Below are 24,124 nucleotides of genomic sequence, written 5' to 3' on the forward strand. Positions count from 1 at the left end.
TCTTATGAAATGACAGAGAAGCTTACCAACAGCCTAGCTTAGCACTTATAAAAATATCTCAACTAAAAATTTCAGCAAAAGTTCTAGAACCGAATTGTAATGGTTACCTGAAGTGGGGAGGGAGGGATAGTTAGAGATTTTAGGAAGGTCATGTGTATACTGCTGTATTTAAAATGGATAACCAACAAAAAACTACTATATAGCATGTGGAACTCTGCTTGGTGTTATGTGCCAGCCTGGATGGATGGGGGTTTGGGAGAGAATGGATGCATATATACATATGGCTGAGTCCCTTCACTGTTCACCTGAAATTACTACAACATTGTTAATTGGGTAAAAGTTTGAACTTCGGGGAAAAAAGTTATAGCACCAAAAAAATAAAAGTTCTAGGACTGAATCGTACTTATTTCGTATCTAGTGATTTAGTCACTTTGAATTTGATTGCCCAGACTTGCATCTTGTGCTCATCTCAGGCACTATCTGAAATCCAGGGGCCGAGAATAGGGAGAGGTGGTTGTCTCATGGGAAACTGTGGTGTCACCAGAAGAAGGAAGATTGGATGCTGGAGACCATGTGTTGAGAACTGCTGAGCTAGGAATGTAAGCTTTGGTTCTAAAAGTTAAGAATGCCTGAAAGCAAAAAAATTTCCTTGGAAAAGAACATAACCTATGTGCTAATTCTATAGTTAGTTTTTCTAATCAGATTTCAGTTTTTCTTGATCAGATCTGTAGAGTTTAAATTTCCTGATAAGAATGTTAATATTGATGTGCGTGCATTCTAAGTTGTTTTAGTCATGTTGGACTCTGTGCAACCCTGTGGGCTGTAGCCCTCCAGGCTCCTCTGTCCATGCCGATTCTCCAAGCAAGAATACTGGAGTGGGTTGCCATGCCCTCCTCCAGGGGATCTTCCCGACCCAGGGATCGAACCCGTGTCTCTTATGTCTCCTGCATTGGCAGATGGGTTCTTTACCGCTACTTCTGTTCTCATCCTTCCTACATGAACAATAGGGACCTGAAAATGGAAAACATCATGACAATGATTCTTTTAATAATATGCTTAACCGTTGTCCACATATAAGGAACTGAAGTACCAAGAAGTACCAAGCAGTATTAAAAGTGTAGGATTTCCATATGTTATTTTGTGACTTAATTGATGGTGTTTTATCACATAAGTGAAATGCTGAAATATAAAATGAAGTGTGAAATTTATTTTGGGAGAGAGATGGTATAGTTGTACTTTCAAGTAGTGTGTGAGTTTTGTATTCTTACCCATTCTTGAGCATTTCTTGGGAAAAAATATACTTGTCTCCAGTGTTGGGGATGCTAATAAGCATCACTGAAAATTAGTGATGTTAGAAGTTATCAGAGTAACTTTTGTCAGCCCACAATCTATGACTTTTTGTAGTAGTCTCAAAAATGCTTTTAGAACAATTGAAATTAGGTGGACTCTAAGTTTATAGTTGAAAGTTCACTGGATGTAAAAACAAATACAAAAGCTTGCTTTTGCCCATTGAGTTGGATCGTGTTCATGCTTTTTAGTAGCCAAAAAACTTTGATCAGGAGACACAGCTAGTAACTTAAAACCTCATTACTCTTTGTCATCAACCATCTCTCCAGAGCCGCTCTTCCTTCTTGCCCTCCTGTCCCTCACCTCTCCCTTCTGGTCTTGCGTATCGTATTTATATTATTGTGGTTGTGTTGTTTTGTTTGGTGCTTGTTTATTAGTTGCAGCTTTTCCTAATTCATAGCAATCTGATTTGTTTGCTCACTGTTAGAAAACTGCCCAGCCATGACCTGGGAAATGGAAGTTTAGTTTGGCTTTTACAGTGCTTGCTTTTTGCTTTGTACTCTTGATTTTTAAAAGATATGTAACTCTGATCCTGTACTTCAGTGACAGAATTTGTGTTGAAATACATTATCCATTATATTAGTAGTTATGTAAGAAGTTTTTGCATTCATTGACTCATGAAGCAATATGTATTTCAAACAGTTAGAGTTAGATCACTTTTTTTTTGTCTACCAGAGATCTGTGCTGAGTCATTTTAAGGTAGAATTAAGTTGAATGGTAAAGCTGAGGTGTTTCTATTCATATTGGAGACTAAATATTTAATTTACTCAATGAAATGTAATGCTCTTTATGGAATTTAGCCATCTGGATAAGGTAGAGATAAATATTTTTGAGACTCTTTGAAACCATTAAAGAAAGGAAGTTTTGAAGAAAATGGAAGCAGTTCTCACTTGTTCCTTTATTGATCTCTTTCTCAGTATTATTTTAGAAAGCCAGATATATTATGTGTATACCTTGCTTGAATGTACATGTACAACTGCCAACAATGAGTTGGCTTATATAAATTCAGTTATGTATATGTCTTTTCAATTCAGAAATTCTGTGTGAATAGTTATGAACTTTGAATTAGGCTTAATAGACACATTTGAAGATGGGAGACTTAAAGGTTGGGAAAAAAGAAAAGTTGGTAATTTGGATAGCAGAACTAGTGTAGAAAACTTTGAAATGCAGCCTTAGAACAAAATAGCAAGGCAGAGTAAATCTGGGCCTTAGAATGGGAGGTATGGTGGGAAGGGAGAGGAAGGCAAAATTATATGATGACAGAGTCTGAACACTACACAGTTGACCCTTGAACAGTGTGGGTCCACTTATACATGGATTTTTTTCAATAGTAAGCACAATAGTACTTCCCTGGTGGCTCAGACAGTAAAGAATCTGCCTGCAATGCAAGAGACCCAGGTTCCATCCCTGGGTCTGGAAGATCCCCTGGTGAAGGGAATGGCTACCCACTCTAGTATTACTGCCTGGAGAACTCCATGGACAGAGGAGCCTGACAGGCTACAGCCCATGGGGTCACAAAGAGTCAGACAAGACTGAATGACTAACACTTTAACTACAATACTACATGATGTAAGGTTGGTTGAATGTGAGGATGTGGAACCACAGACACAGAGGATCCGAAACATGTATATGGAGGGCCGACTATGAGTTATATGTGGATTTTTGTGCAGTGGGGTCAGTGCCCCTAACTCCTGTGTTTTTCAAGGGTCAGTTCTACTTTGCTTAATTCCAAGGAGCTCCACAGTGAAGTTCATGGTTAATAAGAATAGAAGTAAGGCTATATAACTTTGAATATTAGGGAGAGTGTTTGAGAAATACTTCTCAGTTACGGTTAATACTTGGATTAAATAAATGTGGCCTAAATCTTTTTTCCAATTTGTTTTTCTTTGTCGTCCTTGAAGAGTTGTTTTTTTTTTTTTAAGTTATTGAAAGTTTCAGCATTATAATTTGACATCTGTACAGGCATTCCTTGTTGTGTTGGGCTTCACCAGTATTTTTTTTTTTTTTTAATTACAAATTGGAAGTTTGTGGCATCCCTACAAAGAGCAAGTCCTTGGAGCCTTTTCTCTAACAGCGTCTGCTCACTTCATGTCTTTGTGTCACATTTGGACAATTTTCACAGTATTTCTGACTTTTCTGAATGGGAGCTTCCCTTGTAGCTCAGTTGGTACAGAATCTGCCTGTAATAGGAGACCTGGGTTCGATTCCTGTGTCTGGAGGATCCCCTGGAGAAGGAAATAGCAGCCCACTCAGTATTCTTTCCTGGAGGATCCCATGGACAGAGGAGCCTGGGAGGCTACAGTCCGTGGGGGTCTCAACAGCTGGACCTGACTGACCGACTAAACCACCACCATCAGCCTTTCCCATTATTATTATGTTTGTTCTGGTGAACTGTGTACAGTGATCTTTAATGTCACTATCACAACTTGCTGAAGGGTCAAATGATGGTTAGCATTTTTTAGCCATAAAGGGTTTTTAAGTTAAGGTATGTACATTGTGTTTTTAGACATAATGCTACAGTGTACTTAATAGACTTCAGTATAGTGTAAACACAACTTCTATATGTACCATGAAACCAAAAAATTCTGTTTAAATTTATTTTGATATTCCTATTATTGCAGTGGTCTGGAACTGAACCCAGAGTATGTCCTAAGTGTGCCTGTACACACTACAAAGTGATCATCCCCACATTTCTGTTTACCATCCGTCACGGTACAGCTGGCTCCCCTTACCCATTTCACTCATTCCCCCAACTCCCTTTCCCTCTGGTAACCGCTAATCTAATTTCTACATCTGTGAGTTTTTTTCTGATTTATTTTGTGTATTCATTCATTTTGTCTGTTTTAGATCCCACACATGAGTAAAATTTTGTGGTATTTGCCTTGTTTGCTAATTTCACTTAGCATAAAACTTTCAGTGTCCACCCATGCTGTCACAGATGGCAGGATTTCCTTCCCTTTTTGTGGTGGAGTAGTGTTCCTTCATGTGTGTGCACCACATCTGCTTTATCCACTCATGTGTCCATGAACACTTAGCTTATTTCTGTTTCTTGGCCATTTTAAATAATGCTGCAGTATTTAGGGGTTCATGTGTCTTTTCACACTGTGTTGTGTTCTTTGGATAATACCTGAAGTGGAAATAGCTGGGTCAGATGATAGTTCTATTCTTAATTTTTTGAGGAATCTCGATGCTGTTTCCCATATGACTGCACCAATTTTCAGTCCCACCAACAGTGTACAAGGGTTCCCTTTATCCATATCCTCTCCAGTATTTGTTATTTTTTTTCTTGTTGATAATAGCCATTCTGACAGGTGTGAGGTGATCTTTCATTGTGGTTTTGATTGCATTTCCCTCATAATTAGTGATGTTGAACACCTTTTCGTGGGCCTTTTGATGTGTCTTTAGAAAAATACCTATTCAGATGCTCTGCCCATTTAAAAAAATAAATTAATTTTTCAAATTCATAAATTGAATTTTGTCAAATGCTTAGTTTCTGAGTCTGTTGAGATAATCATGTGATTTTTATCCTTCATTTTGTTAATATAATGTATCATGTTGATTGGCTTGCAGATGTTAAACGTTCTTGCATCGCTGGAATTAATCCCACTTGATTGTGATGGATGATTCTTTTAATGTATTGCTGGATTTGGTTTGCTAATATTTTGTTGAGGATCTTTGCAGCTTTGTTCATCAAGGATGTGTGTGTTCAGTCGCTGAGCTGTGTCCGACTCTTTGTGACCCCATGGACTGTAGTTCGCCAGGCTCCTCTGTCCATCGAATTTTCCAGGCAAGAATACTGGAGTGGGTTTTCATTTCCTACTCCAGAGGGTCTTCCTGACCCAGGGATCAAACCTGAGTCTCCTGTGGTTCCTGCACTGGCAGGTGGATTCTTTACCACCGTGCCTCCTGGGGAGCCCTCATCAAGGATATTGGCCTGTTGTTTTTTTTTAATGGGGGTCATTGTTTGGTTTTGGTATCAGAGTAATGGTGTCTTCCTGAGATGTGTTTGGAAGGTTTTCTTCCTCTTCAGTTTTTGGGAAGAGTTTGAGAAGAGTTGGTATTAAATCTTTTTGAATGTTTTGAATAATTTATTGATGAAAGCCATCTGATCCTAGACTTGAGTTTGCTGGGAGCTTTTTGATTACTCTTTAAGTCTCCTTACTAGTAGTTATTCTATTCAGATTTTCTGTTTCTTCATGATTCAGTCTTGGGAGCTTGTATGTTTCTAGGAATTTTCCATTCTTTTTAAGTTGTCTAATTTATTGATATGTAACTGTGCATAGTGGTTTCATAATTTTTTGTATTTCTGTTGTATCATTTGTAATTTCTCCTCTTACAGTTTGATTTTGTTTGAGTCCTCTTTTGCTTTTTTTTAAGATTAGTCTAGCCAAGGATTTGTCAGTTTTATCTGTTCAAAGAACTAGCTCTTGTTTCATTCATCTTTTCTATTGTTTTTTTAAATGTCTTTCATTTATTTCCCCTCATATCTTCCTTCCTTCTAATTTTGAGCTTCATTTATTTTTTTTTGTTTCCTTTAGGTGTAAAGTTATATTGTTTATTTTGGATTTTTCTTGCTTCCTAAGGTAGGCCTGTATTGCTATGGACTTTCTTCTTTGAACTGCTTTTGCTGCATCCCATGGAGTTCGGTATGTTGTTACGCTGCTTTCACTTGTTTCTAGGTATTTTTTAATTTCCTCATTGACCTATTGGTTGTTTGGTACATGTTGTTTATTAGTTTCTATGATTTTGTGCTTTGTGGTTGATATTTAGTTTCATAGAATTGTGGTTGGAGAATATGCTTGATATGATATCAGCCTTTCTGAATTTATTCTGAGACTTTATGACCTAATCTATGATCTGTCTTGGAGAATGTTTCATGTGCCCTTGAAAAGAATGTATATTTTGGTGTCTTTCGATGGAATATTCTATATATTAAATCCATATAATCTAACCCATGATTTAAGTTTGTCTTCTTTCTGATTATTTTTTTCTGGGTGATCTATCCACTGATGTAAGTAGGGTGTTGAGGTCCTCTGCTATTACTGTCTGCTTTCAGTTTCTCCTTTAGGTTTGTTAGTATTTGAGCTGTATATGTTAGTCCTCCTCTACTAGATGCACATACGTTTATAAATGTTTTCCCTTTTTCCTGGATCGACATCTTTATCATTATGTTTGCTCTGCTTTGTCTTTTATAGTCTTGTTTTAAAATAATCTTTCTCTGATAGGAGTGTAGCTAGTCCAACTTTCTTTTCATTTATGTTTGCATTGAAATGTTTTTCAATTTCTTCACTTTCAGACTGTGTGTATCCTTTCTCCTGAAGTGAGTCTTGTGTAGACAGCATGTAGATAGGTCTTTTTTTTCCTTTAAATTCAAACAGTCCCTCAGTGTCTTTTAATTGGCTGTTCTAGTCCATGTACATTTGAAGTAGTTCTTGGTAAATATGTACATATTGTCAGCTTGTTAATTTTTTTCTCGTGGTTTTGTGGTTCCTCTCTGTTCCTTTCTTCTCTTTTCCTCTTTGTGTTTTGGTAGTTTTCTTCAGTGTTATATTTACATTTCTTTCCATTTTCTTTTCTGTATTTACTACAAGTTTTTTTTCCCAGTGGTTATTATAAGAATCACATAGAACTGTTTATATAAGTAGTAGCCTGTTTTAAACTGGTAGCACCTTAAATTCCAAAGCTTTATCTAACAAAATAAAGTTTTTCTCAATGTTTTATGCTTTAGATGACATATATTGTCTCTTAATGCATCCGTTGTTATTAGAATTTAATTTAAATTTACTGCTTTTTGTCTTTAAACTACAATGTTTGCTTTATACGTGATTGATACACTGCCTTTATTATGTTTACCTTTTCCAATAATATTTTTTACTTGTGTATGTTTTCTTATTATTAATTAGTTCTTTTTCTTTTCAGCTTAAGAAACCTCTTCAATATTTCTTATAGGGCCAGTTTAGTTGTGATGAACCTCTTTAAGCTTGTGTTTATCTGGGAAACTCTTCATCCTTTCTTCAATCCTGAGTGGTAAACTTGCTAGATGGAGAATTTTTGGTTGAAAGTTTTTTCCTTTGTAGCACTCTGAATACGTTATGCCACTTACTTTTGGCCTGTAAAGTTTCTGCTGAAAAGTCTGCTGATTATCTTATGGGATTTACTTTGTGGGTAATAAGTTGGTTTTCTCTTGTTTTTAGGAGTCTCTCTTTATCCTTAACTTATACCATTTTAATTATGACATGTCTTGGTGTATGTTTGTTAAAGTTAATGTTTATTGGAACTCTCTGGAATTCCTGGACCTGGATGTCTTGTTTCCTTCTGCAGATTAGAGAAGTTTTTAGCCATATTTCTTCAGATGATTTTTCGGGCCCCTTTTCTCTCTCTTCTTATTCTGGGATCTATGTAATGCAAATGATATTTTGCTTTATGCTGTCTCAGTGGTTTCTTAAGTCAATTCCACTTTTTAAGATTCATTTTGCTTCTCTGTCTGCATAAGTTCAGTTGTTTTGTCTTGCAGCTCACTGATTCAGTCTTTTACCTCATCCAGTCCACCACTGAACCCCTCTAGTATATATATGTTTTTAATTCAGTTATAATTTATTTGGTACTTTCCTGTGTTTCTGTCTCTATGTTAATCCAGTCTCCTCCTGAGTTCGGTGAGCATCTTTATGGCTAGAAGCGACAGGAAATGGGTTATTAGAGATTGCTAGATTAAGAACATGAAAATACTTTTCAGTGGCACAGAGGCAGGAGGAAACATCGTAGAAATATTTTTTAAAACTTAGTAACTAAGAGCTATTGATAAATCTTAATTGTATCACTAGGCTGTTAATGTATATAGCATAGTAAAAGCCGTATGTCAGAGTTAGAATAATTAATGAGTCTCTTATCCACTATTTCTGAGCCTTTTGTCTTTTTTACACATCATATGGATAGATATAACTCAAATATGGTATGAATGGCTCTAGTAAGAACCCATGCTAAGGTGGTGGTTTAATTGCTAAGTCGTGTCTGACTCTTGTGACCCCATGGACTGGAGCCTGCCAGGCTCCTCCGTCCATGGGATTCTCCAGGAAAGAATAGTGGAGTGGGGTTGCCATTTGCTTCTCTAGGGGATCTTCCCGACCTAGGAATTGAACCTGGGTCTCCTGCATTACAGGCAGATTCTTTACCAACTGAGCTACAAGGGAAACTCCCATTCAGAAAAGTCAGAAATACTCTGAAAATTGTCCAAATGTGACACAAAGACGTGAAATGAACAGATGCTGTTAGAGAAAGGGCACCAAAGACTTGCTCTTTGTAGGGATGCCACAAACTTCCAATTTGTAATTAAAAAAAAAATACCGGTGAAGCGCAACAGAACAAGGAATGCCTGTACAAATGTCAAATGATAATGTTGCACACCTGAAACTTTTAATACAGCAACAACAACAACAAAAAACGATTCAGGGAAGACAGAAAAACTTGAATTGGAAAAAGATTTAGGCCACATTTATTTAATCCAAGTATTGACTGTAACTGACTAAAGTATTTCTCAAACACTCTCTGTAATATTCAGAGTTATATAGCCTTACTTCTATTCTTATTAAGCATGAGCTTCATTTTGGAGCTCTTTGGAATTAAGCAATTTTGAGCTAACCCTTGAAAAACACAGGAGTTAGGGACAGTGATCCTCTGCACAGTGAAAAATCCACATGTAACTCGTGCTCGGCCCTCCACATACATGCTTTGGATCCTCTGTGTCTGTGGCTCCACATCCTCCCATTCAACCAACCTTAACTCATGCTATAATGATTCTTTTGGCAGGGGAAAATGTGTGTGTTTGTCTGGGGTGTGGTGCAGGGTGATGATAGACACATGAGAGTGTATGTATATATATGGGAGTGTATCTTTATACACATGGGAGTGTATGAGAATCTCTGTTTTTGAGGAGGGGACCATGTATGCAGTTTGACTGTGTCTCCTTCCTCTGTGCCTATCATGACTATATTATGTTACCTTCCTATCTTCAGCTGTCCTAACACCTCCCTTACAGTCACATTTCAGGAAAAATTGGTCTTTTCTAAACTATTGATATTATAGTTAAACTGAAGTCTACTTGAGAGATTGAATAGTTAGTATCAAGACAGACTAAGAACCTAATTATCTTGGCTTCCAGTCCAATGTTTTATTTTGCCCATGTAGTACTTACTGTGCAAAATGATAGAATAAACAGTAAGAGTGAAATTGCATTCCTTATGCTCTTTATTTTTAAAAGAATGAGGGAAGGTTTTAGTATATTTTAGAAAGTTTTTTCCCTTCCGAAGCCATTACACAAAACAAAAAACACTTGTAAGTAAAACTGAGGAATTTAAGATGGAAGTTGTTCATTTCCTCAAAACAAATAGATGCAGTATTAAAATAAAATGATCACCTATTATATGTTAATTTGTTGGGAGTCTTAGTTATGAAAATGAAGTGTATGAGAGAGGTTCAAGAGGAAAGGGACATAATGTATATCTGTATCTGATTCATGTTGATGTATGGCAGAAACCAATACAATACTGTAAAGCAGTTATCCTCCAGTTAAAAACAAACAAATTTTTAAAAATACCTGAAAAAGTAAAAGTAAAGTACATTTGATTTCTGTGCATGCAGGCTTTATATTTGGAGTTTGTATTATTTTGTGTTCTAGCATAATGAATTATTTAGTAATTAGTGATACAGAATAAGAGACTTTATTGTCTTCTTCCAGTTTCTGTGGAGTCCAGGCATAGTTTAGCTTTGTCCTTTTCTGAAGATCCTTCTAGGTTTAGATCAAGGTGTGACCCTGGCCTGCAGTCTTTTCTGAGGCTCAGAGTCTTCTTCCAGGTTCATTGGTATTTTCAAAATTGACTTTTTTGGGGCTGTGGGACGAAGCTCTCAGCTCCTAGAGCCTGCCCACCGTTTTCTGGCATGTGGCCATCTTGTGCAACATGGTAGTTTGTTTATAACATCAGCAGAACTGCTCTGCTGCTTTTGAATATTTCTGACTTGTAGAATGGCTTTTTAAATGTCTTACCTGATTAGGTCAGGCGCATCGGAATAATCTCCCTTTTGATTGAACTCCAGTGACATGGCCCTTAACTATGTTACCTTTGCCATATAATACAGCCTAATGATGAGAGGAAAATCTGGGAATCTTGCCCATAATTGGAGGAGAAGGATTATACACCGGAGGGATGTGTACATCAGAGGATGGGAATCTTGGGGTTGATCAAAGAGTGCAGTGGCTCCTTTTTTTTCAGTACAAATAAGATCTTTCCTGTGTGCCAGACATTTCTGTAGGCCATGGAAATAACAAGGCTCAAATGCACAGTTCCTTTCTGTGGTGAAGTGATGGAGACCAGCAGTGAAGCAGTGTTTATGACGTAGTTTGCAGTGCAGGTGGAGCAGAGGTGTGACTTGGCTCCCTGTGATTCACGAGGGAGGAGGCTGGGTCAAGAAAAGATGGTACAGAAAAAGTAAAAATCCTGCTACGGTTCTTAAAACTATAGAATATTTTAAAAATTGTGTATTGATTTTCTAGGAAGCAAAGTTTGATATTTAAGATGAGGAAGTTATTAAAGTCCTTCTTCTTTCCCCCAGATGGTATACCTCAAGTTTACTATTTTGGCCCTTGTGGTAAATACAACGCTATGGTGCTGGAACTACTGGGACCTAGTTTGGAAGATTTGTTTGATTTGTGTGACAGAACATTTTCTCTTAAAACGGTTCTCATGATAGCTATCCAACTGGTAAGTAAAGCAGGATATGTTTTGAAGCTGCTAGAACAATTGTATGGTTCCATTTGGTTACTAAGTTACATTAAAAGTTAAAAGTTCTGCAACATTGTTGTCCACAGCATTCAACCTAATAAAAATATGTCTACTTTTCATATTGTCTTGTTAGGATAAATGTAGCTTAAAAGAACTGATTCAGATTTTTTTTGTATGAAAAATTAGTATCATATTGCTTTAAGATCAGAATGCTCAGTTTGAAAATTAAGTTTTTTTCCAGCACTCTTTTCATGTCAAAAATGAATACTTAGGGAGGTTCAAAAGGGAGGAGATATATGTATACCTGTGGCTGATTCATGTTGAGGTTTGACAGAAAACAATAAAATTCTGTAAAGCAATTATCCTTCAATAAAACAATAAATTAAAAAAATGAAAATAACAAACATAGGTGATATAGAGAAAAGAGAATTCTCGAACATTGATGGTAGTAATGTAAATTGGTATAGCCACTGTGGAAAATAGTATGGAGATTTCTCAATAAAACTAAAGAAAGACCTGCCATATTGGGGGAAAAAAATGAATACTTAAAGAAGAGAACTCTCAGAAACACAGGTTTTTAATCTCAGTAAATTAATGTAAAATGGCCTAGGAAAAGAAGAAACAAACTAATGAGGGAGTCTTCGACATCATTTAAATTTCAGGGAGCCTATGGGGAAATACGGAGAAGGCAATGGCACCCCACTCCAGTACTCTTGCCTGGAAAATCTCATGAATGAAGGAGCCTGGTAGGCTGCAGTCCATGGGGTTATACAGAGTCGGACACGACTGAGCGACTTCACTTTCACTTTTCACTTTCATGCACTGGAGAAGGAAATGGCAACCCACTCCAGTGTTCTTGCCTGGAGAATCCTAGGGATGGGGGAGCCTGGTGGGCTGCCGTCTATGGGATCGCACGGAGTCGGACACAACTGAAGCAACTTAGCAGTAGCGGCAGCATGGGGAAATAACTTAGAGGATAATTTTTAAGGAAGTTTCTAAACAAATGTTAATAAGTATATGTTGCAGAAGTCTTAGAATTGTTTTTATCTGTTGATTTTTTTCACTTCTGCAGATTTACCCTGTAAAAGTATTCAGGTGTACTTAAAGCTTTTTGTCCAGAGATGTCTATAATAAAGTGGGAAACAACCCAGATGCACAGAGATAAGTTAGTTGAATAAATTATTATTAATGATAAGATAATATGTAGTCATTAAAAAGTGTTTATTAAAAGAATATTTCATGACCTGAAAAATGCTCATAACACGTTGTAAAAGAATATTTCATGACCTGAAAAATGCTCATAACACATTGTAAAAGTATAGGTCATAGAATGTTATGTATATATATGACCCAAAATTTGTTAACAAACTAAAATGGCTTGAGTGACTGTGTTCACTTACATTGTATTGTGAATCATGATTATTACTGAATGAAGCATTTTTATTTACTTATTTGTAATGTTTTATTTTGTGACAATTTATACAGTGAATATTGAGTAATTGTAAAGCAAGGAATAAAAATGTATTATATTATTATTAGAGTTATATTCCAAAGTTTTCTAGTTTCAGTATTTTTTAAATGTTTAATATGTAAGAAAAGTAAACAAATTATGAAAAATAAAAATATGACTGAAGGGTGCTTTGTTAACTGTTTTTAACAGTTAAACTCTCCAAGTTTCTTTAGTGTAATTATAAAAGTTTTTCCATTATTGAACTGAAAAGGAAAAATAAATGCAGTTTCCTGAATATATCTGTTTATACTTTTAAGATTTTGTATTGGTAAATCTGTTTGATTGTATAAGGTGGCACCATCTGAAAGTTTTGATTAAATCAGTCTTCCTGATATTAAAGGAATTCATAAAATTCAAGCATTTCCATTTATAAGTGCCCAAAATAGAAAAAGCAGAGACTTTTAATCATAATTGAACATGTTTTTGAGAAACTATGGAGTGATAGCATGTTGCTTTTAAGGGGCTAAAACAATTTCTGTTTTGTTTTTTTTTCTTCTTTACGTTGTTTTCATTGTGAAAATTGTCTTGCCGCTCTCATCCTATTTTATGCTAGTCAAGCCTAAAATAAAATTTCTTTTTTTTTTTCTTTTTTGCATCAAGATTTCTCGCATGGAATATGTCCATTCAAAGAACTTGATATACAGAGATGTAAAACCTGAGAACTTCTTAATAGGCCGGCCGGGAAACAAAACCCAGCAAGTTATTCATATTATAGATTTTGGTTTGGCAAAGGAATATATTGATCCAGAGACAAAGAAACACATACCATACAGAGAACACAAGAGCCTTACAGGAACAGCTAGATATATGAGCATAAACACACATTTAGGGAAAGGTATGTTTACCTTTTGTAAGTATGGATGTTTGAACTCAGTATACTGACAGTGTGAGTTTTTATTTGTTATTATGGTTCGATTTTTGCAGGTTACAGTTGCTTCTATTGTAATTTTTATTTATCTCATCTAGACTGTACTTTCCCTTGTATTTGATAAGTCTTTTAAAGTAACTTGTTTAAAATAAATGGATGACAGATATCCTTAAATTCACTGTATCTTTTTTTTTTTTTTTTGTAACTTGAAATATTCAACTTTGATACGCTTAGGGTGATCCATTTGATTATTTCTGTTAAAAGAATGTCAGAAAATACTTAATTTTAACTGAATTTTAATGTGTATAAAGACTTTAGCTCTCTGATACAGCTAGCCAGGGAGATAGGAACCTGCCCTAATACATTGAATACTGAGAATACATATCTTAGAGGTAACTGTTTACTCTGTACTATTATTTAACCTTTTAAAGAAGATCCCTTATTTGTATAAAGGATAAAATAATATCAACTGCACAGAATTTCTTACAGCTCTTTCTCCCTTTGGTTCAGGTTCCAGTTCAGGATCACATATTTCATCTTTTTGTCATATCTGTTTAGTCTCTTTTCATCTGGGACAGTTCTTTGCCTTTCTTAATGGTTCACGACCTTGATATTTTTTGGAGTGCAGGCTGTCTTGTAGAATATCTGTGTTTGAGGCCATCTCATATTTCTTCATGATTATATTTGGATGTGCAGTTTAAGCACAGATATCATAGGAGTGATATGATCTCAATGCATCACGTCAGAAGGGACATGATGTCACCTTGGTTCCAAGTAGCTTTGATCACTTGCCTAGGGTAGTGACTGCTAAGTTTCTGCACTTAACAGTTTCTTATTTTCCCTTTGTATTTAGAAAATGTTTTCTAAGGTGAGTTTTGAGATTTTGGAAATAGGTTTGTTTCTCATCAAATTTATACTTACTAGATTATTTTTTGATTCCTTTCTGATTCCTTATGTATTCTAGTTTACATTCTAATGTAGGCAAAGGCTGTCCCTTCTTCCCTTGCTTGTTAACTTATATAAGCATGGACTCATGGATTCTGATATAATTGGATGTGTTATAGTCCATTGCTATCATTATATCGTCATTTATTTTGAAGTGCAGATTGTCCCAAATTTGGCTGCTGGTTGCTCTGCCGTGCTGGCTCTGCTGTTCCTTTGGCATGTTCTCATGACTCTTGGAAAACGTCTTTCCTTTTTTATGCAGCATGTTGTTCCAGGCTCATCTTGTAGCTTTTCTCCTCTAGCCCAGATACAACATTTTCTAAGCAGCCCTGGGTCCTTTTATTGAATAATAAACACATACACACATGATAAAACTAGGAAATGTGTGTCTGTTTTGATTTCTACCAGCAGCAAATGGGAGTTCTGTTTGTTCCACATTCTTGACAATATTTGGTATTGTCTGTCTTGTTCATCCTAGCCATTCTGCTGAATATCTGTCGTGCTGTTTTGTTTTACTGTGACTAATGGTTGTAAGGGCTTTTCATGTGCTTATTGACCCTTTGCATATCTTCTTTTGTGGTGCGCACGTTGTTTCATTGCGTACTGTTAGGGTTCTTTGTATATTCTGGATATGAGTCTTTCGGCAAATGTATGCCCTGTGAACATTTTTTTCTAATCTGTGGCTTGTCTATTCATTTTCCTAGTGTTGACAATTGATGAGCAAAAGTTGTAAATACTTATGAAGTCTAATTTATCAATTTTTTCTTTTATGATTACTACTTTTCAAATCCTAAGGAATCTTTGCCCGTTATAATGCGAACATGTTGTGTTTTCTTCTGCCACCTAGAATTCATTTTTTGTGTGGTGTGAGATAGGCTTGAGATATTCTTTTTGTAATACTCTTTCCCATTGGATTACTTTTGTGTGTTTTTGAAGAAAATTGGTTCTAGGTTGTGTTTACAATAGTTTATTCTTAAGTCTTAAGCCTTGGTCAGATTTCATATCATAGGAACTCTAACTTAAGTTTCTGCTTTTAGATTCTGTATCTACCGTGTTACTCATAGAAGAGACAGGAACGTAAATTGATCAGTATTTATCCACTATCACTTAAAATACAGTCACAGTTTGTTCAGAGCCTTAGAAGTCATCTCATCCAGCCTCTAGCTTAGGTCTTAGCTGCTTCTTTAACCATTCTCTCCAGACCTGTCTGCTATCCACGGTTGTTCGCTGCTTCTGCCTCTCAGCCTAAATAGCACATGGCATCTTCCCTGACAGCTGATAGTAGACTCTTGATATTTTTTCAGGTTTTTGGAGTACCTGAAAATGTTAAGTTTTCCTTTTTTTTTTTTTTTTAAGTCAGTAGTGTTTATATTTCAGGTGGTATTTGTGTGAGTGCTTTTCAATAACAGACTTTCCTGATAGATTTTAAAACATGTTTGGGTAGATATACAGCTTTCAGGATTGTGTCTTCTGTTAAAACCAGGCACATCTATGTTTATATGAACAGTGTCTGAGAAATTTTCATTTCATAGAAGTTGTTAAGACTAATTTATAACAACTAACAAAGGTTTGCTTTATTATGAGACATGAAGTCATGACTTCCTTCTGGCCTGGTGTTCTTTATCTGAACAATGGTAAATGTAACAGGATTCTATTTGTAGAAATGGCAAAGTAGACTGATATGTTTGCCCTTGTTAAAAAAACCTTCAGGGCTTGGGAAATGGCATTTAACTATTGTAATCTCTTTTTTACTCTTCTTTCAGGAAGCAAACACAAAATTATTTATTTGGCAAGTTCTGCAAAGAACAAAAGCTTTAAACCTTATTTTCTCTCATTTGTAAAAGCTCTCATTCTCAGTTTTGATGTAGAATTTCGGAATGGATGGTAAAAATATAAAATTTATTTGACAGATTATATGTGTTCCTTTTTTTAAAATTAAGAATGAGCTAATGTAGAGTGAGTTTGAGTGCTAGAGTTAAAGCATTTTATAAGTTTGAAGAGGCTGTGAACATGAAATAGTGGTGTTTTGAGTTTAGAGCACTTGGCTTTGTGAGGAATCAGGAAGAGATTAAGAACAATGAAAAAGTGACCTTTTAGTGCTGATTTTAATGTATGTATATATGATTTCTTCCTTTCCTACTTTACTGGGACTTTGGTTGTTGCTTTTAAAGTCTTCTTATTCATTCATTCACTTTTATGCAAACAAGGACTTCTTAACTTGCAAGAACTTTTCAAAGTAGAGAATTTGGTCAGGGGAACATTTGTTCAGGTTTATATGTAATTTTCTTTTGTGGAGATGGACACTGTATCAGATTCAAAAAGGAAAAAGTTGTCCCTTAATATAAAATGGAGGAATAGTGTTAAGATCACATTATAGAATTTAGTATCTTTATTTCTGTGGTGTATGTATGTCTGTTGATCTTAATTAGAAGATTTATGTCTAGAAGGAAGATATAGTGATTCATTTGTATAATATTTTTCTTGTACTTGCTGAAGTCACTGATCAAGATGAAATCTCAGTAAAGCTGCATGTGACAAATGTTGATTTCCTTGGTTTGCTTTAATGGAAGCATTCTTTAGTACTATCAGGTTGAATTATTTTTAATTGCATCTCATCAAGTATCTTCTTTTTAATAATTTTTAAAATACTTTTTTTTCTCAAGTGCTTTGAGCCTCTTTCTTTGGATTACTTTTTGTCTTTTTTATCTTATTGGAGTCATTCGAAATTAAGTAAATACTATGTATTTCTCGTTAGTAAGTGTCTTGAAATAAACTTGTCTTTTATTTTTAAATATTATTGAGTATTCATGAGTTAAAAGACTAGGATTTGAGGAATAAGTTGTCAGTTGCTTTGTAATTGTTAAGAAGAATCTATGTTCCAAAGAAAAATGGTATTTTAATTCCCTCAGTGAAAAGTGCTCAGAATGGGAGAGAAGTAATCACAGAATCATAATTTTTTCATTCAGTGATGCAATGCATATAATTTCCAGCTAATTGCCCGGAATCCTGAGACCTACTCCTGAAGCCTCCCCAAACAGCTTTTTAACAGTTTAAAAGCTTGTGTTTTCATTTTTCCATTACATTTTAACAGTTTAAAAATACACTGCACAATTCCTTGCTTTTTGAAACAAAGTATAATAAACCTAATTGGTGTTTTCTTGATATTTCAGTGTCATAATTTTTGTATGATTGTTGTTCTTAAGTGATACCCTCAAGATCACTTAGAGAGTGTTAGGATGTATATTTAAATAAGTTTAGAAAAAGTGCATTTAAACAGTTTTGTATTTTTTAAAAATAACAATTTTTAGAGCAGTTTTAAATTCACAGCAAAATTAGGCAGAAAGTACAGAGGTTTCATTTTTACCCTGTCCCCATATGTGATCACTGTAACACGATCACACCAAAGTGATACATTTTTGATAATCAGTGAATCTGCACTGATGCATCGTTATTGCCAGGAGTCTGTAGTTTACTTTGGGGTTCACTCTTGGTGTTGTGTATTATGTGGGTTTGGACAAATTTTTAATGACATGTATCTGCCTGTAGTATTCTAGAGGTTAGTTTCACTTTCTAAGCATCCTCTGTGCTTCACTTAATCCCTTCCTCTCTCCAGCCCCTGACAACCACTGGTCTTTTTCCTGTCTCCATAGTTCTGCTTTTTCCAGATTCCATATAGTTGGAATCATACAGTATGTAACCTTTTCAGATTGGCTTCTTTCATTTAGTAAAATATAGTTAAATTTCCTTCATGTTTTTTCATGGCTTGATAACTCATTTCACTTAGTGTTGAATAATTTTCCATTGTCTGGAGATAACACAGATTATTTATCCATTCATCTACTGAAGGATCTCTTCATTGCTTTCAAGTTTTAGCAGTTATGACTAAAACTGCTGTAAACATCCTTGTGTGGTTTTTGTATGACATAAGGTTTTCAGCTCCTTTGTGTAAATATAAAAAAGCTCAGTTGCTTCAACATGTGGTATGAGTATGTTTAGTTTTGTAAGAAACCCCCAAATTGTCTTCCAAAGTGGCTACCATTTTGTATTCCAACTACCAATGAATGAGAGTTCTTATTGCTCTGCATTCTCACTAGCATTTGATATTGTTAGTGTTCTGGATTGGTGGTGCAGAGGTTAAAGCATCTGCCTGCAATGTGGGAGACCTGGGTTCGATCCCTGGGTCGAGAAGATCCCCTGGAGAAGGAAATGGCAACCCACTCCAGTATTCTTGCCTGGAGAATCCCGTGGACGGAGGAGCTTGGTGGGCTACAGTCCACGGGTTGCAAAGAGTTGGACACGGCTGAGCGACTAGACTTTCAATAGGCCTGTAATGTCATCTTGTTTTAATTTGCATTTCCTGATGCCATGTGATGTGGAGCATCTTTTCATATGCTTGTCAGTCATCTGCATATCTTCTTTGGTGAGGTGTCTATTAAGGTCTTTGGCCCATTTTAATCAACTAGGTTATTTTCTTATTGTTGAATTTTAAGTGTGTTTGTCTCTTTCAGATAACAGTTTTTTATGAGATGTGTCTTTTGCAAATATGTTCTCCCAGTCTGTGGCTTATCTTTTTATTCTCTTGATGGTATTTTTTTGAAGTTTTAATGAAGTCCAGTTTGTCAGTTATTTCTTTCATGTATTGTGCTTATAGTATTACATCTTAAAAGTCATCACCAAACCCAAGGTCATCTAGATTTTCTCCCGTGTTGTCTTCTAAAAACTTTGTAATTTTGTGTTTCATGTTTAGGTCTCCTATCTAATTTAGTTAATTTGAATAGTGAACAGTGTAAGTTCTGTGTCTAGATTCATTTTCCTACATATGAATGTTCAGCTGTCTTAGCACCATTTGTTAAAAAGACTCATCTTTGCTCCATTGTATTGCCTTTGCTTCTTTGTCAAAGGTCAGTTGACTGTGTTAATGAGAGTCTATTTCTGGCCTCTGTATTCTATTCATTGATCGATTTGTCTGTTCCTTAGCCACTACCATACAGTAGGTCTTGAAGCAGTGTTTTTTTTTTTTTAAACAGATTTTTATCCCATCACCTATGTTTATGATTACTTTTTGTTACTATGTGTAGTACACCTACTGCTGGCAGCACTTTCTCATCTTTTGTTTTGCTTCTTGTAACCTGATAGCCAAACTTATTGGAATTATATCTAAATTAAGATAACTAGATTTTTAAGAGGACTTAAAACGTATTTTTTCTTTCTGAATTTTTGATATTGCTAGATAAGGTATTTGGATTAGTGGGTTGTTGCTGAGAATTGTCTTGCATAATTATGCTTGTCTTTTTTCTTATGAGTTTGTGTTTTCATTTCTAAGAAACTCAGTTATGTGATTTTGAAAAATGTGAATAAGCTCAGTGAATCTTATGAGAGTTGGTTTTTTTTTTTTTATGAGATGCCAAGGAAAAATAACTTTAAACCTTTTAGAAGGAAATATAAAGTGAAACTTTATTTGCTTGTAGTGATTTTTGTTTTTATGTTTAGGTTACATATAAAGAATAAACTTTTTTCGGTGAGAATTTTTGTTGTTCAGCTCTCTTGTCATGCTTGTATTTAGTTTAACTTACATGTTTTTAGCCTCATTTTTTATTTTTGCAGGGAAATGCAGTAATAGATTTATTTTTGGAAATACACATGCATATATTAGAGAGTTTCCTACCTTTTAGTGGGACTTTTGATATTTTGGGGTGGTATTTTTCTGTTGAAAATTGAATAGAGATTCAGTGCAGTGGAAACAATGCTAGGTAATAAGTCAGTTTTAAAAAGAGGAAAATAATGTTGAGTTGCGAGAGTAGAATTTTTAAATAGAAAAGCATTGTAGAGATTTGTAATAAGCATTTGATTAATTGATTGACTCTACCTTGTTTTCTGAAATGAAAAAAAGTACAGACACATGATCTGAAATTCTGCATGGTTTTGAGCTAGACCCAACCATTCTGAGCCTTAATTTCTTTATTGGAGGATTACTGATACTTTGAGTATAGCTATAATTTTAAAAGATCCTCTGTGTGAAGCACTGACACACACTAGGCTTGTGATATGTGTTGGTTGTGTTACTTTATGTGATACATATATTCCCAAAGAGCAGAATTTTAATTTGACTCTTTACATAACTTTTAAATTTATTTGAGAACCTATTTAACACATTATTGACTGGGAGATTTTTGCAGAAACTAATGGCTGTGGCCAGTGATTTGTTAGTTAAGTGAATATTGAAGCTCTCTGGTCAATAATGTTCAGGTTACAAAAGATGTATTAATATTAATAATGTCTCTGGCCAATAAGTTGTTAAAATAACAATAAGTTGTTAATGATACCTATTATAAAGAAAATTGTCACTTTTTAATGTTTTAGTTGGTCAAAGCAAGAGTTCCTGTAGTAAACATTCTGCCTTTGACAAAAACATCCATTTTCAAATGATCCTTTGTGAACAAGATTTAATATGGGTGAAATTACCTTTGGGAGAATTTTTTTCATCTAACTCAACGGTTAAAGACCAGAGGAGGTATTCTTTAGTTACTGTGTTTCAAAAAGAAAGCCCTCTTCATGACTTCTGTTACTGCACAGTGAAATTTATTTTCAAATTTGTCAGTTGGTGATAAAACAGAAAGAAAGGAATTATCAGAGTAAGGAATATTTCAGACTGAGTTTTGGTAATAGGGTTATTTTAATAGCTCCTATTTATGGTTTGAATTTTTAAATACTCCGTAGGTTGTAAGACTTCTGTGAGACAAGCATGTAGACAAGATCACTTTATGATCTTGACTTATTGTCACTGTGATATCTAAACCTCCCCTTGGACTGAATCAGTGGAGAATTGCCTTTATGACCAGTTCTTCTCCTTAGTAAAAATCCTACTGTAAGGCTCAGTATACTTGTCCCTTGGTATCCACAAATTGGTTCCAGGACCCTGAGGATGCCAAAACCTAAGGATGCTCAAGCCCTTAATATAAAATTGCATAGTATTTGCATATAACCTACACACATTCTCCCATATACTTTAAATCATCTCTTGATTATTTATAATAACTAAGACAATGTAAATACTTTGTAATAGTTGCCAACCCTTGGCAAGTTCAAGTTTTGTTTTTTGGAACTTTCTGGAATTATTTTTTACAGATATTTCAGTCCATGGTTGGTTGGTTGACTCCACAGAGGCAGAACCCATAGATATGATGGGCCCACTGTATTTATATATTGCTTAGCATTGAGTCTTTAAAACCATATACTATAATTATTATAAGCAATACTACAAGGTTTTGCTTGTATTTTGATAAATTTATCCCCACATTTCATGTTTTCTGATGCTATTGGAAATTTTATTACTGTTCACATTCATTTTCCAATTGTTCATTTCTAATATAGGAATACAATTAATTTTATATACTGACCTTGTATCATATATCCTTGCTAAAATTCATTTACTAGTCCTAACATGGTTGTGTTTTTTTTTTTTTTTTTTTTTTTTTTTGTGGATTAGGATTAGGATTTTCTACATATGCAGTCATATTGTCACCAAGGAAAAATAGTTTCACATCTTCAGTTGCAATCTGGATATCTTTTAATTTTTTCTCTTTCTTTTGTTGTACTGACAGGAACTTCTAGTACAATATTGAATAGAAAATACGAGTGAACATCCTTGCTTTGTTCTGGATCTTAGGGATGCCTTTTCCTCACATAAGAATTTTTGTTTTTTTCATATAGGACCTTTTTCAATATGAAGAAGTTTCCTTCTTTTTTTATTTGAATGAGAGTTTTTTTTTTTTAAATCATAAATGCATGTTAGCTTTTCTCAAATACTTTTTCTATATTTTTTGAGATGTTCTTAAGATTCATATCTTCTTTTAATTTTGGAGAGTTATATCAATTGATTTTTGAAAGTTAAACCAAACTTCAAGTCATAGGATGACCCCGACTTGGTCATGGTTTACTTTCTTTTTAAGGATTTTACATCTGTGTTAATGAGAGACATTTCCTGTAGTTTTCTTTGCTTGTAATGCCTTTGGCTTCGGTAACAGGGTAGTGAATTAAGTTGGGAGGGGTTTCCTTCTCTTCTGTTTTCTGAAAGAGTTTGTGTAGAAATGGTATTGTTCCTTAAAAGTTTAATAGAATTTACTAGTGATCATTTCTGGGCCCATAGTTATATTTGGAGATTATAAATTAAATTTTGTTTAATACAAAGCTGTCTTCATCTTGAGGTAATTTTGGTAATTTATAGCTTTCAAAATACTTGTCCATTTCATCTAAGTTGTTGAATGTATTGGCTTAATGTTAGTTTGTAACCTTCCTTTATCATCCTTTTATTGTCTGTAGGATCTGTCCTGATGCCCCCAGATAATAGTAATTTGTGTTCTTTCCTTTATCCTAATGAGAGGATTAATTTTATTGAACTTTACAAATAACCAGCCTTTGATTTCAATGTTTTTCTCTACTGGTTGTCCATTTTCTCATTATTGGTTTTCTAATTTATCATTAGTTTTTCCTTTCTTTTACTTATTTTGGGTGGTGTTGGTATAGACATAGATAACTGAATCATAATACAGTTCTGAAATAGACCCATACATGGATGCTGAATTGATTTTTGAGGATAGTGCAAAAGTTACCCAAGGGGAAAAGACAGCCTTCTCAAGGAACTTTGTGAGAATAACTAGGCATCAGTATTGAAAAAAATGACTCTAAACCCTTACAACAAAAGAAAACCAGAGAAAAAGACTTCAAATGATTCATAGATTTAAATGTTAGAACCAAAACTATAGTATTTCTTGAAGGAAAAATACAAAATCTTTGTGATCTTAGGGTAGTCAAAGATGTTCTAGTTAAGACATAAAAAAGCGTAAACAATAAAACAACAACAAAGATGTCCAATAAATTGGGTTTCATCTAAATATAAACTGTTGTTCTTTGAAGGATACTGTTAAGCAAATGAAAAAAACATGCTACAGTGTTGGAGAAAGTATTTGCAAAGCTTGTATCTGAAAATGACTTACATCCAAAATACACAAACAACTCTTTAAGATTTATTATAAGACAAATAATATAATTTTTAAAACATGAGTACAGTGTCACAACATGTCACAGAAAGATGTGAATGACCAGTAACAACATGAAACAATGTTCAAAATGTTGTCCCCAGTGAAACTCAAATCACAGTGAGGTGATACTTCATGGCCATTAGCATGGCTAAATTGGAAAGATTGACCATACTAAATGATAGGTTCTGGAGCAACTTGAAGTCTCATGTATTGCTCATGGAAATATAAAATGGGACAATCCCTTTGGAAAATAGTGTGTACATTTCTTACAAAGCCAGAGACCTCTGTTCTCCTGTGATGTTGTCAGGTGAGAGGATAGATGTTGATTAAATGAAAGCACAGACATGTTTATTAAAACTGTAACAAGTGTTTCAGAAGACAATTACAGAATATTCCAAGGTTGTGTAGTAAAAATTAAAACATTTTTGACCCTTTCACTCTAGTTCAGATCTGTCCTTTGAAAGGTTTGCTTCTCCTAAAGCATTTAGTACTGCTTGGATAGTCTTAGTGTTCATTTGGATGAAACATCTTGCACATGAACATGCTCTTATTAAACTATTATTATCTCCTCTTACTTTTAGCATGTTTGTATTTTAAAATACTAACAAAAATTAAGCATTTAGCTCAAGTGACAAAAAAATTA

General features: G+C 34.7%; 1 protein-coding gene across 7 annotated transcripts in view; it reads left to right on the forward strand.

The window, feature by feature from the left end:
• CSNK1G3 (casein kinase 1 gamma 3) overlaps nucleotides 1-24,124 on the forward strand; it is a 120,789-nt gene that overhangs the window by 52,274 nt on the left and 44,391 nt on the right. For all 7 annotated transcript variants that reach the window (XM_018050687.1, XM_018050685.1, XM_018050688.1 and 4 more), the window contains exons 5-6: nucleotides 10,951-11,099; nucleotides 13,231-13,465. In XM_018050687.1, the coding sequence (XP_017906176.1) occupies nucleotides 10,951-11,099; nucleotides 13,231-13,465 (384 nt within the window). The remainder of the gene's footprint in view (nucleotides 1-10,950; nucleotides 11,100-13,230; nucleotides 13,466-24,124) is intronic.

This window comes from Capra hircus, chromosome 7, assembly GCF_001704415.2.
Source record: "Capra hircus breed San Clemente chromosome 7, ASM170441v1, whole genome shotgun sequence".
Lineage (NCBI taxonomy): Eukaryota > Metazoa > Chordata > Mammalia > Artiodactyla > Bovidae > Capra > Capra hircus.